The sequence below is a fragment of the Microcebus murinus genome, chromosome 7 (assembly GCF_040939455.1).
Source record: "Microcebus murinus isolate Inina chromosome 7, M.murinus_Inina_mat1.0, whole genome shotgun sequence".
Taxonomy (NCBI): Eukaryota; Metazoa; Chordata; class Mammalia; order Primates; family Cheirogaleidae; genus Microcebus; species Microcebus murinus.
This window is the reverse complement of record NC_134110.1, coordinates 97,406,601-97,423,043: the sequence shown is the minus strand read 5'-3', so window position 1 is coordinate 97,423,043 and position 16,443 is coordinate 97,406,601. Positions and strand designations below refer to the sequence as shown.

At 37.3% G+C, this 16,443-nt stretch overlaps 1 protein-coding gene across 2 annotated transcripts in view; it reads left to right on the top strand.

The window, feature by feature from the left end:
• Positions 1–2,738: 2,738 nt before the first annotated feature.
• Positions 2,739–16,443, top strand: part of SDCBP (syndecan binding protein) — a 30,494-nt gene continuing 16,789 nt past the window's right edge. For both annotated transcript variants that reach the window (XM_020288797.2, XM_012746592.3), the window contains exons 1-2: positions 2,739–2,894; positions 14,604–14,669. In XM_020288797.2, the coding sequence (XP_020144386.1) occupies positions 14,619–14,669 (51 nt within the window). In that variant the 5' untranslated portion in view covers positions 2,739–2,894; positions 14,604–14,618. The remainder of the gene's footprint in view (positions 2,895–14,603; positions 14,670–16,443) is intronic.

The window sequence follows — 16,443 nt, the reverse complement described above, 5'->3', positions numbered from 1 at the left end:
AAATATTCATGCACAGTTTTTGGTAGGACATAAGTTTTCAACCAACTGAATAAAAACCTAGGAGCATGATTAATTGTTCATATGGGGCAAGACTATGTTTAGCTTTGTTAAGAAACTTCCAAATTACCTTCCAAAATGGTTGTACCATTTTGCATTCCTACCACCAATGAATGAGAGCTCCTGCTACTCCACATCCTAGTTGGCATTTGGTGTTGTCCATGTTTTGGATTTTAGCCCTTCTGAAAGGTGTATAGGTGTATAGTAGTATATCAGTTTTTTTAATTCCCTAATGTTACACAATGTTGAGCTTCTGTTCATATACTTAATTGCCATCTATATCTTCTTTGGTGAAATGTCTGTTCAGATCTTTTGCCCAATTTTTAATTGACTTGTTTTCTTATTGTTGAGGTTTAAGTGTTCTTTGTGTATTTTGAATACAAATCTTTTTATCACAAATGTCTTTTGCAAATATTTTCTCCCAGTCTATAGCTTGTCTTCCTATCTTCTTGACATTGTCATTGACAGAGCAAAAGGTTTTCATTCTAATAGTCATTTTTTTTCTTACGTGAATTGTGCTTTTATTGTTGCATTTAAAACCTTTTTGCCAAACCCAAGGTCACCAAGATTTTCTCCTGTGTTATCTTATAGAAGTTTTATAGTTTTGCATTTTGAATTTATATCTATGATTCACTTTAAGTAAACTACTTTTTTTTTTTTGAGACAGGGTCTTGCTCTGTTGTCCCAGCTAGAGTGCAGTGGTGTCATCACAGCTTACTGCAACCTCAAACTCCTGGGCTCAGGTGAACCTCCTGCCTCAATCTCTTGAGGGACTACAGGCCCACACCATGACACCCAGCTAATATTTCTATTTTTTGTGGAGATGAGGTCTCACTCTGTTATCTCAAACTCCTGGCCTCAATCCTTCCACCTAGGCCTCCCAAAGTGCTAGGGTTACAGGCCTGAACCAATTCATCTGGCCTCAAATTAACTCTTATGAAGGGTGCTAAGTCTATGTCTAGATTTCATATTTTACATGTAGAAGTCTAATTGTTCTAGCACCACTTGTGGAGAACACTATCATTTCTCATTGAATGCCTTTGCTCCTTTGTCAAAGATCTGTTGAATGTATTTGTGTGGGTTGATTTCTGGGCTTTGTATTCTGTCCCATTGATCTATTTGTCTATTTTTTTGCTGATACTGCACTCTCTGGATCACCTTAGCTGTATTAATAGTAACTTTTAAAGTTTAGTAATGCTATGGACTGAATGTTTGTGTCCTTCCCATTGAAGATTGAGAAGGACACCTTGATCTTGGACTTCCCTGTCTTTAGAATTGTAAGAAATAACTTTCTGCTGCTTAAGCCCCCCAATCTATGATAATTTGTTATAGCAGCCTGAACTAAGACAGGTACTGAACTGAGACATGTACTGACTTTGTTTCTCTTCTTTGGTATTGTATTTGCTCTTTTGGGTCTTTTGTTTTTTCCACATAAACTTTAGAATTGGTTTGTTGATATTCACAAAATAACATGCTGGGATTTTGATTGAGATTGTGTCAAATCTATAGAATAAATTGGGAAGAACTGGCATCTTAACAATATACATGAAGGTAGAATATCTTTTGATTCATTTAGATATCCTTTGATTTCTTTTATTAGAACTTTGTAGTTTTTCTTGTATATCTTTTACATATTATATTAGGTTTATATCTAAATATTTCATTTTGTTTGGGGGCTGATGTCAGTGATATTGTGTTTTAAATTTCAAATACTAATTGTTTATTGCCAGTAGATGGGAAAATAACTGACTTTTGTATATAAGTTGAGTATCTTTAATCTGCTGTGTAATTATTATTTTTAAATGTCTATTTCATCAGCTAAACTATAAGCTCCTTGAGGGCAAAGTTTTCATTTTATTTAGTTCTCACCTCTTTTATGCTCAAATTTTTGCTAGCTTTGCTACAGATTCAATAATTGTGGCACTAAATAATTTAGCTAGAAATAAGCCATTTTGTTAAGGACTCTGTCGTCTTCCTTGGCAACTAGAATTACTCTTAGGTGACCTGTGGCTCAATTTCTTTGTAACAGGATGTTGCATCTACTTTATAAATTGAATATAAAGATCACAGAAGACTATATATATATATATATATATTCTTCAAACAATACCCGGCACATACTAAGCCTCGAAGAGCGGAGAGCTGTCATGTTTTGGTATTAGGATACAGCTATTACTTTTGTGTAGTCACACACATAACCGTCAACAGCCAGCGGACAGAGTAATACAAGGGAAACAAAAACATTTCTAACAGAAAAATAGGGCAGCAGTTGCGAAGGGGTAGCGGGAGGAATATTTCTGAGCCTGCGGTGCGGGGGAACAGCGCAGGGATAGCGACAGTAGGATAGCAGTGGTGGAGAGGGGAGGCTGGGCAACAAGTGCCCAAAAAGGGGGCCCGAGTTCTCCAGACCTCTTTGTATTGGAGGCGGTGGGAGCCAAGGACCCAGAACAGAGATACCCATTCGGCTCGTGGGCACACACAGTCGGGGTGAGGAGAAGAAGGTGCTGAGCATAAGCTCGGGGGAGCGGTGCACCCCGGGGCAGCGCACCTTGCGGACGGCAGGGGCCACGCTTTGCCCCACCGTCCCCGACCTCAGCTGCAGCAGCAGGAACGACCCCACACCCCGCCCACATTTCCCCCTCCTACCCCCCCGCCCGTTACCATGGGGACCGGGTCACCTGACCGGGTGCGCGCGCCTGCGCGGGCGGAAGGAGGGGGTGGTGCGGTGACGCGCCTGGCGGGCGGTCCTGGGGCGCGCGCCGCTCGCTTCCCTCCGGCCTCAGAGGTCGGTGCCAGAGGCCGTAGGAGGCGGCGGCGAGCGGGTCTGTGCGGTCCGGGTGAGTGGTGCACGGGGAAGGGCGGACGGACGGACGCCTGTGCCGGGGCTCGGGCGCAGGTCAGAGGTGCGGGGTCCCCGGGCCGCTTAACCGAGAGCGTCCGGGTCCGCAGCGGTTTTGGGGAGGCGGCGGCGGCCTCTTCTCGGGGTTGAGCGCGTCCCGCTGAGCCGGGCTGGGCCGCGGGGCGGTTGCGAGGCGGCGCGCTCCGCCTGCTCGCGATCCCGCCGGCGTCGGGGCGGCCCGCGGCGGGCCGGGCTGGGCTGGGGCGCGCTGGGCAGCGCCCCGAGGCCGGCCCGGGGGCACGCCGGCAGCCCCGCGCGGCTCTGGGACCCTGCCTCAGCCCGGTCTCGGTCGATGCTGGTGGTTCCTCTGCGATGAGATCTCGAGACAGCAAAAAAAGAGCCTCGGGCCACGGTTCCTCCTCCCCGCTGCCCGCGTTTCTTGGGCCGTACTTGGTCGCCTTCCTTGTTGGCTCGCTCTGAGCGCCCTGCGTTTGGAAAGGGGAAGGAGGTGTTTGTTTAGCGGGCGAAGCCTTGACTTTTTTGAAAGGGGGTGGGGGAGAGGTGGTTCGCTCTGTGCTTATTTCTGGAAAAGTTGGAGCCGAGGGCAAACCGTTTCCAGTAGGGTGTGTTCACAAGGAAATGCCTCTTGAGACCTGGTGACTCAGAGCTTTCATTTCAGGATTTCCTTGTATTAATAGGAAAGTGAAGGCATATGGGATTATTGAATCATAGAGTGTTCTGATGTGCCCGTGTTTGAAGAGTTTCTAAGATGGTCTAATCTGCATGTATTACCCACATACACATCTACTGTTACTTTTCCCATTAAGTCCATTACTTAGAAAGCATACTCGGTTTACTAAACTCTGAACATCTGTTTGTTTCAAAGGGAAAACAGTTGATTAAAAAGAGAAAGTTACACTGAAAAACTGCTGCAGACCTTGTAAATTAGATTGATTTTTTTTTTTTTTTGAGACAGAGTCTCACTTTGTTGTCCAGGCTAGAGTGAGTGCCGTGGCGTCAGCCTAGCTCACAGCAACCTCAAACTCCTGGGCTCAAGCGATCCTCCTGCCTCAGCCTCCCGAGTAGCTGGGACTACAGGCATGCGCCACCATGCCCGGCTAATTTTTTATATATATATCAGTTGGCCAATTAATTTCTTTCTATTTATTAGATTGATTTTTAAATGTGTATGTGAGTAGTTAAAACTCAAATTTGTCCAGTCTTTTCATTTTCTCATTTGAGGTTGAGGGGAACAGTAAAAAATTTATTTTTTCATATTCTCTGTTACCAGCTTACATCTATAAACTTCTGTGCCTTAAATAGTACAGAAATATCTTAGATCCAGTAGTTTGTGGCACAGAATAAAAAATAAACAAGTAGAAAGACTTTGAAAAGGTTTAGTAGTCACTACATTATAATCTAAATTGAACATTGGCAAATTAATTTTTATTTGTGTTTTGGGCGTTAAAATATAAAAATCATGAACAAAAGGTGAAGAATTTGCTAATGGTAAATACACTGTTTAAATCGTTTCTTAAAGTGAGCATGGCCCAACCATTATTTTTCCTATTTTTGCCCAATTTGAATTCTTTTTTTAGCTAGTAAATGCCAACAGATTCTAAAAAGAAAACCCCCCAAACAACTTTAAGGTACTTCATACATTGAATAGTAGTTATGTTGGCATTTATTAATTTCTTTCCAAATGCTGCCAACATTTTTTTATAAATCTATTTAGTTTTTGAGTAGATAAGCAGTCACAAGGCTCAAAATTTAAACAGTAAAAATGGGATACAGACAGTATAAAGTCTTTATTCTACATCCTCCTTCTAAGTATATTCCCTTCTGGTAGGCAGCCAACTCTTTCATTTCTTAGGTATCCATCCAGATATATTTTATAGCTACACAGGCAAATGTACAAATATATCCCTCCATCCTTTTAACACAAATGTTAGCATGTTTTATACGCTGTTCTACATTGTTCTTTTGTTTTTCCAGTTAGTGATAATATTTTCAAGCTCTTACAGTATCAGTATAAATGGAACTCTCCCCTTTGTTTCCAGTCTTTTGCTGTTACAGTCAGTGCTGCCATGAATACATTCTTACACATATTGCTTCCTCCATGCAAGTATATTTTTAGCAGGGTTGGAGGGTTTATGAATTTTTAATTTTGGTAGATATTGCAAATTCACTCTCCATGAAAATTATTCTAGTTTACACTCCCTCTAGTAACCTATGAATATTTCTCAAAGCTTTGCTATCAGAGTGTTGTCAAACTTTGGATTTTTGCTAGTTCCGGAGGTAAGAAATGGAATCCTGTGGGTAAAAAGAAATTATTCTACTTAGAGTGGACTTCATACGGACATATTTCTGGCTGATCAGAGCCCCCTGGATATTTATTAAAAAGAAGAGTTTCTGAGTTCTTCTACAAAATCTGTGTCAGCCTGGGAAGCTATTTTTAACTAAGAATCCCCAGGTAATTCAGATCTGATGATTAGCAAAGTTTGAGAAACATTGTTCTGGAGGACTGTTTAGGACTTTATCAAATTGTATTCCTCAACACCATATACCAACCATCTGGAATGCTTACCATCCAGGTTTAATGGATACTTTTTATTTTTATTTTTTACATTTTTTAGGTCATTTTATGAATAATTTGCAGAAGTGAAAATAAGGAGATAAACACAACTTTACTAGAAATTTTAATAAGTTTTAACAAAAGAAACCCAAATTATTCTAGATTTTCCTTGTTTGAACATATGTATAGCTGAAATGGACATCTTTGAATTCAGGTATTGCTCATCAACTGTCATGCAGTGTATTTTTGTTTTTAAGATCAGTGATTTTGTAGTTCAATTTTTATCATCCCAAGATATTTTTTAGTAGCTCAGATTCAAACAAGCAAATAAACATTATTTTAACTTAAACAGTTGCAAATCATTTTTATGTAATGCCAATTATAGTAGGTGGTTTGATAAGGGATGAGGTCAGTCACTCATCAGAAAATGATGAGAATTGCCATCCCAGATGATATTATTTGGAAAACTTAAACATTGCGTTTCCTACTTGATCAGTGTTTTGCAGCTAGAAAGCAAATTAACTGTAACAGATGTTACAAAATATCGCACATAGTATTTGAATTGTGGAGACCTGTGGTCTGTGTACATATTTAAAGACTCCAAAGAAGTTATCCTGATACTGCTCTGAGGGGGTTGAGGGACAAATGGGAAACTTGATTCGGAGGCAGAATAGATTTTTTTGGTTTTTTTTTAGTCTTTTGATATTCTGAAAAAGTCCTGAAATTACCCCACCCTCCAAGAAATCTCTTAATAGAAACTGATTTGGGGATTACTTTTTAAGGTTTGAGGATGCGCTGGGTTCAGGGGCCTTTTATAAGGCACAAAGAGAGTCAAGGAGGTTGCAAAGAGTGTAGAGTGCTGCCAACCTGGTTAAAGGGTAGGTGGAGAACACCATTTTTTTCTCAGGGAATTAGGCCAAGGATAAAAGCAGTTATGGTCAGAAAGGTTGTTATCAGAGTAGTTGTGGATGTTATATCTTATTGATTCCTCAGCTGGCAGGAAAGCCTACAAACACAATTTTGCACTTTAATTGGTACAATTATGTGTTAGATAGGAATTGTGAGTTAAAATGAGAATTCTTACACTGATGTAGTAGTCATTCTAGAATCCTCTTAAGTCTCATTACTGGTCATTGTGAAATTCCAGTCATAATTGGAAGTGTTTTCCAAGGGTAGCTTTGTGGTTCTTTAAAATGGGCTAAGTGTTTCTGACATTTAGCATTAGGTCGGAGATTTAAATATAATATATGAGACCTAACAGAGCTCTTTGGAAAAATAATTCAGATACTTATTATTCTTCTGGAAGGCTTTTTACATTGTTAGGTTCAAAATTACAGACTTGTCCTAAGAATATTCTGATTTTTTTCAATGAGTGTTTAATGATACCTTGTTTACTGTTATATTTAACAAACATAAGGCAGAGTGAAACTGTTGAATTGAGAGGAGCAAATAATATCAGATTGAGGTCACCTCATTGAAGAGGTGGCTCTTAAGCTAGGCCTTAAGACTGACTAGGAATTTGGAAAAGTCTTCAAAAGACATTCCAGGAAGAGAAGGCAGCGTTTGCAAAGATACCGAGGTACAAAAGCACATGACCTGGGTGGTGAATAATGAGTAGTTTGTATCTACAGCATTTTAATGCTTGGAAAGAAGTTGGACGAAATTGGGTCAAGATATCATTGAGGCATGCTTTGTGATTTAGAAAAATGGTGAGAATTAAAGGTCAACACACTTAAAGCAAACCTGGAACTAGATTTTTACAAAAGTGAAATTGGGGTGTTATTTCTTATCTTCAAAAATTCTGAAAATCCATTTTGGGGCAGTGGAGGTAGATAACCACTCATAAAGTTCACCCAGTTCATTTTTCATGAGGACAGTAGGATTAATAAGTGATAAAAGCAAAAGTAGAATTAGTACTAGGCAGTTGGGTAACACTCTTTCCAGAGCATTTTAGTTTTTGATATTGCAACTTGTTTTACATTTTATTTATTATATGTTATTTGCATTTTGTTTGTATTGATGAAATAGTTGAAAGTTTAAATAAGGTAAAATTTTGTGTTTAAAGGAAAGGCTGCTATGAAATTGATCCTTTGCCAAAAAGATAATCAACTTTGATCTCCTGGATGAATACAATTAAGTCTTATTTGATTGTGCTTTCTTAAGAATTTGTATTTTATTCACAAACCTTGCTCCCTTAAGAACTGTACCAGGTCACTTCTGTTCTTCATTTTACTGGTCTTTACAGTGAGAGAAATTAGGCAAGAATAAGAAATAAAAGGCAGGTGATGTCAATAAGAAAATGCAAAAGGAAGTACAGATCTTCTTTCCCCCTACAGAGATACTAATTCAGTAACAATAAACACACCAATTGCCTTTGTGAGGAGTCTAGAATTTACCGTGTTTCCCTGAAAATAAGACAGGGTCTTATATTTATTTTTCCTCAAGAAGATACCCTAGGGCTTATTTTCAGGGGATATGGTTTTTTTTTTTTTAAGTACGGTACAGCAATCTACATTTATTCAGATATAGTTAAGTCATCTTCTTCGGGAACATCATCATAGTAAAAGGGCAGCCACAGCTTTCCTTCTTCCCCCTGGGAACACACAATAACTAAAGCAGAGCGTCCTGCTCCTCTCTTCACTGAGCAGACTTTCCCCTCAAAGCCTCAGCTTGCAATACTTACAGGATGGCTGGGACCTGATAGGAGAGCCGACCTTTTTGGTGGGGCTGCCCGCACCTTTCCGGTCACCTCTGAGATAGTAGCTGTCACGGTGGGGCAGATGAGAAAGGTTGCTGATCTTCTTTACCACTCTACGAAGAAATGCATGGATTGTGCAGATAATGCTGCGTAGCCACGCCCATCATTAGGTCTTATTTTCTGGGTAGGGCTTACATTGTGCAAATGCTTAGAAATCCTGCTAGGGCTTATTTTATGGGTAGGTCTTATTTTGGGGAAACACGGCCGTTAAGAGGCCCTTGCACCCTCAGTCAGCACTAAACCAGCTGCATTGAAGCTTGTAGGAAAATTCATGCCACTTGCTCACCATAGTTCACCCTGACTTAGCATGCCATGAGTGGTAGGAGAAAAGTCCAAACTCCTGGCTTCTCCCTGGGAAGGGAAAGAGAAAGCTGAAACATACGTATGACATTCAGATTTTTCATAGGTCTGCCTAAGGGACTGGTTTCTATTGTGCCTGTATATAAGCAGTAACAAGAAAGGGTACCAGGTTGGGGTCCATTGCAAACAAAGTTAACAATGACTTTAGACTACCACACATTCACCATACTCCCCTTGGCTCAGCATGGAACCAAGTGAAAGAATGGAAAAGATTTCCATGCAAATGGTAACCAAGAGAGCAGGGTGGCTATACTTACATCAGACAAAATAGACTTTAAGTCAAAAACTATCCTGAGAGACAAGGACATGATATAGTAATAAAAGGGTCAATTCATGAGGAAGAAATAATAATTATAGATATATGTGCACCCAATATCAGATCACTGAAATATATGAAGGAAATATTGACAGAACTAAAGGGAGAAATAGCAACATAATCATAGGAGGTTTCAATATGACATTTTCAATAGTAGATGGAACATTCAGGTAGAATGTAATATAAGAAAACAGGACTTGAACAATACTGTAGACCATAAGGTCCTAAAGACATATGCAGAACACTTCAGCCAGCACAGCTGAATACACTTTCTTCTCAGGTACACATAGAATATACATTCTTCTGGATAGAGTATGTGTTAGATCACACAAGTCTTAACAAATTTAAGAATATTGGAGTCATGTGATGTATCTTTTTCAACCAACAAGGAAATGAAACTAGACATCAATAGCAGTGGAAAATACACAAATATTTGAAAATTAAACAGCATGCTCTTCTTTTGGTCAGATAAGAAATTAAAAGGAAAATTTAAAAATATCTTGAGACAAATGAAAACAAAAACTCAGTACACCAAAACTTATGGAATGTAGCAAAAGCTGTTCTAAGAAGAAAGTTTATAATGATAAGCACCTCCATTAAAAAAGAAGATCTCAAGCTAACTTTATATAATACCTTGAGTAACAATCAAAAAGAAGAGCAAATTAAGAACAAAGCAGAAGGAATGAATTAATAAAGATTAGAGTTGAAATAAACCAAATAGTAAAAAAACAAAATTAAGAGTTAGGTTTGTTTTAAATTAAGATCAACAAAATTGACAAACTTTAGACTACAAACAGAAAACTCAAAATCAGAAAATGAGGAGACATTCTAACTGATGCTACAGAAATAAAAACAGAAAAGACTAGTATGAACAGTTATACACTGAAAAATTGGGTAACCTAGAAGAAGTGCATAAATTCTTAGAATCATACCAGCTGGCAAAATTGAATCATGAAGAAGTATAAAATCTGAATGGACCTGTAATTATATAGTACTATTAATAGTAAGAAGATTGAATCTTTATTCAAAATTCTCCCAACAAAGCAAAACTCAGAACCAAATGGTTTCACTGGAAAAATCTACCAAACTTTTAAAGAATTGTCACCAGTCCTTCTCAAATGCTTTCAAAAAATTAGAACAATTCCAAAACTAATTTTATGAAGCCAGCATACCCTGATACCAAAGACAAACAAACCATAAGAAAAAAAAGCTACAGACCCATATCCCTGATGATCATAGAACAGAAATCCTCCACAAAATATTAGCAAACCAAATTCAACAGCACAGTAAAAGGACCCTGCACCGGGGTTTATCTAAAAGAATTGAAAACAGGATCTTGAAAAAGAAGGAAATCCTTTTGTGTGTTATAATATGAATGAACCTTAAGGATATTATGCTAAGTGACATAATCCAGTTACAGATGGGTAAATCCCACATGATTACACTTAGATGAGGTATCTAAAGTAGTCAAATCAGGAGAAGCAGAAAATAAAATAGTGATTGCCAGGGTTTGTGGGGAAGAGAAATAGGAAGTTGTTCAGTATGTGTAGAGTTTCAGTCATGCAAGATGAAAACATTATAGAACTCTGTCATATACAATATGCATATAGTTTATCAGTACTATACTCTTAAAAATTTGTTTAAAGGGTGGATTTCATTTTTATATATGTGTGTGTAACTACATAAAAAAAAAACAAAAAACTAAAAGGCATCCAGATTGGAAAGGAAAAGTAATGTTAACTCTATTTCCAGACTATCTTATATATAGAACTTACAGTGAACTCACACACACACACAAAAAAAAACTGTTAGAAATAATAAGTTCACCAAGGTTCAAGGATACAAGGTTAGTGTACAATTGTACATTAAAATACAAAATCAATTGTATTTTAATGCCCTAGTATTGAACAATCTGAAAATTTAATTAAGAAAACAAATTAATCATAAAGCATAAATAGGAAGCAGTTTAACAAAGGAAGTGCAAGACTTGAAAACAAAAATCATTAAAAGAACCTAAAGAAGATCTAAATAAATGAAAAGACATCTCACATTCATGGGTGTAAGAATTATACAAATTCAGTGAAATCCTGTCAAACTTCCATCTGCTTTTTTTCTCCTTATTTTGCAGAAATGGATAAACTGATCCTAAAATTCATATTGAATTAAGGGGACCCAGAATAGCCAAAACACCCTTGAAAAAGAAGAATAAAGTGGGAGAATTCACTTCCTGATTTCAAAACTTACTACAAATGTACAGCAGTCAAGACTATGTGGTATTGGTATAAGGGTAGACATATAGGTCCATAGAATATAATTGAGATTCTAAAAATAAATCCATACATTGGTGATCAGTTGACATTTTAACAAGGGTGCCAAGACAATTCAATATGGAAAAAAAAAATACTCTTTTCAAAAAATGGTGTTAGAACAACGTGATTTCCACATGGAAGAAAATGAAGTGGGATCCTGCCTCACACCATAAACAAAAATTAACATTAAATAGATCAAAGACCTAAATGTAAGAGTTAAAGATACACACTTCTTAGAAGAAAACATCTAAAGCATAAGCAACCAAGAAGAAATATAGATTCAACTTTATCAAAATTAAACACTTTGTGCTACAAAGGGCACTGTAAAAAAAAAAAGGATAAGACAGTCTGAAGAATAAAAAAGTATTTGTAAATCATATCTATCAGGATCTATGTTATGGTCTGTTTATGCCCCAATTCATGCGTTGAATCCTATAATCACCAAGGGTATGGCATTAGAAGGTGGGGCTTTGTGGCCTTTAGGATTAGTGCCCTTATAAACAGACTTCAGAGAACAGCCATGTCTCTTTTACCATGTGAGGAAAGGTGCAGAGAAAAGATGCCATATATGGCACAGGAGATGGGCCAACAGGATGCCTAATTTATGGGTACCTTGTTGGACTTGCTAGCATCTAGAACTGTGAAAAATGAATTTCTATTGTTTGTAAGGTACCCAGTCTATGATAATTTGTTTTTGCAGCCCAAATGAACTAAGAATCTAATTTCTAGAGTATAAGCAGAACTTTTAACTACTCAACAAAAAAGACGAAATAACCCAATTAAAAAAAGGGCAATGGATTTGAAGACATTCTGTTATAGATAGAAGAAGATACATAGAAGTATATATTAATAGTAAGTTGAGCAAATGGTCAATGAGCACATGAAAAGATGCTCAACACCATCAGTCACTAGGGAAATGCAAATCAAAGCTACAATGGGATGCTGCTTACAACCCACTAGCCTGGTTGTAATCAAAACTACAGCCAATAACAGTGTTGGTGAGGATAGAGAGAAATTGGAACCCTGATATGGTACTGGTGGAAATACAAAATAGTGCAGTCACTTTGAAACCAGTTTGACAGTTCCTCAAAAGTTAAAGGTTACCATATGACCCAGCAATTACACTCTTAGCTGTATTCTAAGAGATTTAAAAGGTATATATTTATGCAGAAACTTAGATAAATCTGTATATTGTTTGCTAATTCAAATCCTCGTTAGCATTTTAACAGTATTATTTGTAATAACTAAAAAGTTCAAATAACCTAAACGTCATTAGCTGATGAATGCATAAATATACTGTGGCATATACATACAATGGGATGATATTCAGCTATCAAAGTGTAATACTAATACATGCTCCAACATGAATGAACCTTGAAAATACTATGCTATATGAAAGAAGCCAGACACAGAAGGCCACATATTATATGATTCTACATTAAATGTTCAGAATAGGTAAATCCAGAGGCTAGAAGTGTTATGTGCAGTTGCCTTGAGCTGGAGAGAGGGTGGAACAGGGAGGCATGAGGTCTCTTTTTGGGAGGATGAAAATATTCTAAGATTAGATGGCATTAGAGATGATCATATAAGTCTGTGAACATAGTAAAACATTTAATTTTATACTTTAAAAGAATGAATTTTATAATGTGAATAATATCAATTTTTAAGAAAAGAACTATCATACACTGTACAACCAGGAGTAAGAGAAATTATACAGTGGTTTTAACAGTGAAAGTTGAATATAAACAATTCCTACCTGTAACATGATTGAAGAAATGGAGATTGGCTAGTAAGAAGTCAAAAGAATGTTAAAGAATACAGTAAGAGCAGCAAATTCCAAGGCTGACATAGAGTGCCGTGGGAAGAGACTGCCCTCCTCCTGCGGTTGAGATCCAGGCCTTATTGGAGAGGGGGCACTGGATGGTGAAGTAGGTTGCCAAGATACTGTGCTGGTGGAACTTACTGGAAATTCTCCCATTGATGTGCTGAACCTTGGAATTCACTATAAAGCTACATGAAGGGGTGTCCAGGAAACCTGTGGGGAGATCCTTGCTGGTGGCCTTCTGCTGCAAAGGTGCTCAGCAGAGTGCTAGGGTGTGCTGCTGGGTGCTAGGGGGAAGCTGCTCCCTGCAGGACACAAGATGGCTAGAGAAGCAGGCACTATGGGAACACATCAGAACCAGGAAGAGAAAAACCCCTTCTTCTAGTGTACCTCCAGCTGCCTCTACTGACCAGGCTTAACATCATGCCAGCTGCAACAGAGCAGTATCGAAAGGGCTCAGCTCTATTTTGGGAGAGGGAGCAATAACGATTAGATTGCTCAAGAACCAGCTGGCTCAAGAATCTTACATTAAACCCTATGCCAGTTTAGCATATATTCTGTTTTATTGGGTTGAGTGGAAGTGCCAGGTGTTCATCTCAAAGTAGTACAATCTATAGTAACTAAAAAATATTGAACAATATAGAAGTCTTTAAAATGAGAAGTAAAAATTTTCTTTTTATTCCTCATTCTTTTACCTTTATCTAATGAAGATAAAACTATTGGTAACAGTTTGTATATTTTTTATATACACATATACATATTTTTTTTTTCTTAGTGGTAGAGGTTTTATGTATTGATACTGCATATGATCTACTTTTAAGTTTTTGTTGTTAGAAGGAAACGTATCTGCAGTGCCTAAGAGCATTGTACTAAGGGTAATTTCCTTATCCTGGCTTTGTTGCCAAGCACTTGTGTAAGCTAGGAATAACTCATAAAACTATTCCGTTTGATTTTCTAAACTTGTGAAATGCAGGACTTTTACTTGAAGGTTAAAATCTGTGATGGATATAGTTCAGTAGTAGAAGTAAGAGGGGAAGAGGTGGTTTGCTAACTCTTAAATACAAGTTAATTTGTATGGCTTAGATCAGGAGTCCTCAAACTTTTTTAACAGGGGGCCAGTTCACTGTTCATTTTTTTTTTTCTTAGTGGTAGAGGTTTTATGTATTGATACTGCATATGATCTACTTTCAAGTTTTTGTTGTTAGAAGGAAACGTATCTGCAGTGCCTAAGAGCATTGTACTAAGGGTAATTTCCTTATCCTGGCTTTGGAGGGAGACCATTGGAGGGCCGGACTATAGTTTAAAAAAAACTGTGAACAAATTCCTATGCACACCGCATATATCTTATTTTGAAGTAAACAAACGGGCAAAACACCCGCATGTATCCCGTGGGTCATAGTTTGAGGACACCTGGCCTAGATGTTTCATTTTTTTTTAGCATGTTTTGCAATATAAATGTTTCTTATTATGTTAAACAGTTGTAAATTTGTATGTGTATGTTGCTGGCTTTGTATACTATTTAAATTTCAATGACATTTGAGTAATAGAACTTTTTTTCTCTCTTTAGAAAAACACTGCAAAAATGTCCCTCTATCCATCTCTTGAAGACTTGAAGGTAGATAAAGTAATTCAGGTATGTTTAAATACTTTAAAAAAATATGCTGTAACATAAATTCTACTTATAGGTGAAGTAAAGCATGAAACTAAATACAGGTATATTTGTTCATTTTTATACTTTATAAACCTTTTCTTCAGTTTTATTAATTGCAGACAAAGGTTACAGAAAAACTTACAATTCTCTTTCATTTCACTGTGAACCATAACAGGCCTGGGATATTACTTTTTTAAAATTTGACTTAAACTCTTGAAAGGTGGCTTGATTTTTCTGACAAAAATGTAAATCATATACAACATATTTAAGTTGATAAAATATACTCCAGCCTTTTAGATATTGATAATGTTGTGTAAAATAATTTTGTGCCTCTTCTTTGAAGTTAAAAATTATACAAATGGTGGAGTACATGCTACTTTTAGAAGAGTAGTATAGTAAAAGCACAAGGAAAGTGTAGTGATTTCTTCCTTGAGCAGCAGGCGTTTCACTTCTTTACTCTCTAAATGACTATGTTAGAGATTATAGTATTTCTAATTTCATTGAGTCAAAAATGTTTATAGTCCTTCATATAAGTATTAGCTTTGAAGACAAATGCTTCCGCTTAAGAAAGTGGGATTGGGATCAATTTTGACTGCTTTGGAAATTTTTTGTGATCTTTTCAACGGAGATTTTTTAAAGAGACAGGGTCTTACTCTGTTGCTTGAGCTGGAGTGCAGAGGCATGATCGTTGCTCACTGCAACCTTGAATTCCTGGGCTCAAGCTATCTTTCCACTTTAGTCTCCTGATTAGCTGGGACTACAGGCATGCACCACCATGCCTGGCTAATCTTTAAAAATTTTTTTATAGAGAAAATAAATAGCCTGGCTATATTGCCCAGGCTGGTCTCAAACTCCTGGTGTCAAGCAGTCCTTCACCTCATCCTCCCCAAGTGCTGGGATTACAGATGTGAACCATTGTGACTGGCCTGTAACTGGAGATAATTCGTAGGGTGTAATGAACTCATCTGTTTACAGTTTGCTTTCAACTTGATCTCTTACAAGCTCAGAAACTCTGTAGTTGCTGTTTATTCTTTTAATTTGACAAGATAATCCAAAAACTCATTATCCTAAAAATCATTTTACTTGAGGCCCTGACCTCAGTTTACCCTAATTTCTTAATAAGTGATTAATCAGCAGAAAAAGTTTATTACAGACTTATAAGAAGTCTTAAGCAAAACTGAAGAGTACCAGTGTTTTACACAAAATGTTGGCCTTACTGAGGTGAAAGGAAAAAGTAGAGCAATACTAGTAACATACATGTGGCTGAGGTATTAACCTTGTAGCAGTGGATGAGCAAATTATTATATAGAGGGAATCATGAACAACATGGACTTATTTTCCATCATAGATCTAGTATGGGCATTAAAATGTGGTTTATAAAATCTTTGAAATCTGAAGTTTGGCTGCTAAGGCTTTGGATACCTCAAGGTTTTAAGTGGCCTGTTCAGTCATTTTGAAATGTTTTATCATTTCTTCAGTATTGTCAGTGTTTTTCTCATGTGGTATAACCACGATTAACCATTAAGCCATTAATATGACATCAGTATGTTAACTGATAAGAATTTGCAGACAGATCTGAAAGAATATATTCTTTTTTATTCTTTTGTTAGCTTTTTATGGGAATTAAATTAACCATAGTTAGCTTTGAGCAGAAGCTTTTGATTTTGAAAACAACAGAGGAGTCGATAGTGACAAATGTTGGATTGAAAAATAGAGGACGACAATCTACATCAAGCTGACCTCTTTAAGGAGACGC